Source organism: Fukomys damarensis, unplaced genomic scaffold, assembly GCF_012274545.1.
Source record: "Fukomys damarensis isolate Sample0158 unplaced genomic scaffold, DMR_v1.0_HiC HiC_scaffold_37, whole genome shotgun sequence".
Lineage (NCBI taxonomy): Eukaryota > Metazoa > Chordata > Mammalia > Rodentia > Bathyergidae > Fukomys > Fukomys damarensis.
In genome coordinates this window covers 21,658,042-21,659,080 of record NW_022900949.1, presented here as the reverse complement: position 1 = coordinate 21,659,080, position 1,039 = coordinate 21,658,042, and the positions used below count along the sequence as shown (strand labels likewise).

The 1,039-nt window shown below is 50.7% G+C and overlaps 1 protein-coding gene across 1 annotated transcript in view; it reads right to left on the bottom strand.

Annotated features, from left to right (window-relative positions):
* The window catches only part of Dnajc1 (DnaJ heat shock protein family (Hsp40) member C1), a gene marked incomplete at its 3' end in the record, with an annotated part of 219,070 nt that overhangs the window by 171,662 nt on the left and 46,369 nt on the right, over positions 1 to 1,039 (bottom strand). The window contains exon 2 of the mRNA XM_033759662.1: positions 922 to 1,036. Coding sequence (XP_033615553.1) covers positions 922 to 1,036 — 115 coding nt within the window. The remainder of the gene's footprint in view (positions 1 to 921; positions 1,037 to 1,039) is intronic.

Here is a 1,039-nt window from a genome sequence, read left to right as displayed (position 1 = left end):
AGGGGAGGGGAGGGGAGGGGAGGAAAGAAGGAAGGAAGGAAGGAAGGAAAGAAAGAAAACCTATCTAATTTATGGTATTTTATTATATCAACCCCAATAGAATAAGACACACCAAGTATTGCATATGGCTTATTCCCTAACTTCTTTCAGGGGCCTTCTCTGACCTTGTAATACTTACATTTACCTATGTAGTTTTTAATATCTTTTTTCCCTGCTAAACTGTTTTATGGGACTATGAGCTTTGTTTTATATAAAGGCCAACTCTAAGTAATCCAGTAGACACCAAATAAGTCTCCGTAGAATGAACAATAAAACTGATCAGAGCATAGAGAGCCTCCCCCACGGTAATAAACGCTTATATAAGCTAAAGTCTCAAGCTGAAAAAGGAAAAAACACGAAAAGCAAAGCAGAGAAAGAAATCTATCCTGCAGTCTTGGCTGGGCTTCTCTTCCAATAACACCCGAAGTACCTGCCCCTCCCCGAAATCCCAACAGCTTCTCTTGAGAACCAGGACTAACTCGGTAGAAGCTCCAGGGTCCTCCAGGTTTCTACCATGATAGGAACTCCCTTTTAACAGGCTCAGAAGACTACAAAAAGTGGGGCGAGCGTAGTTTCCGCCACAGACACTGGCCAAAACGCACTCCTCGCTTCCGGGAAGGGAAGAGGAAAGGAGGCGGATAAAGTGAGTCGAAGTGGGAAGATGACAAGAGAGTGACACGCTGCTACTTTCTCACCTTCGGGGAGGCGGGAAAGGAGAAGGTGGGCGTAGAAAAAGGGGAGGACGCGTCCCTCTTCCTTCCTTCTCCAGCACGGATGGGGCTGCATCTCCCCAGGAGCCAGGCGCAGAGAAGGGATCACCACCACCCCGTCCCCGAGCCTCCAACCTGGGGCGCCTCGGCAGAGCCCGCGCGCCCGGCGTACCTGCTGCAGCCCGAGGAAGTGGTAGAAGTTGAGCTGCACCTCCTCCACCAAGTCGAACAACTCCAGGTCTCCGCTCTCCCAGCCGAGCGCCGGTCCCACGGCCACCAGCAGCAGGAGC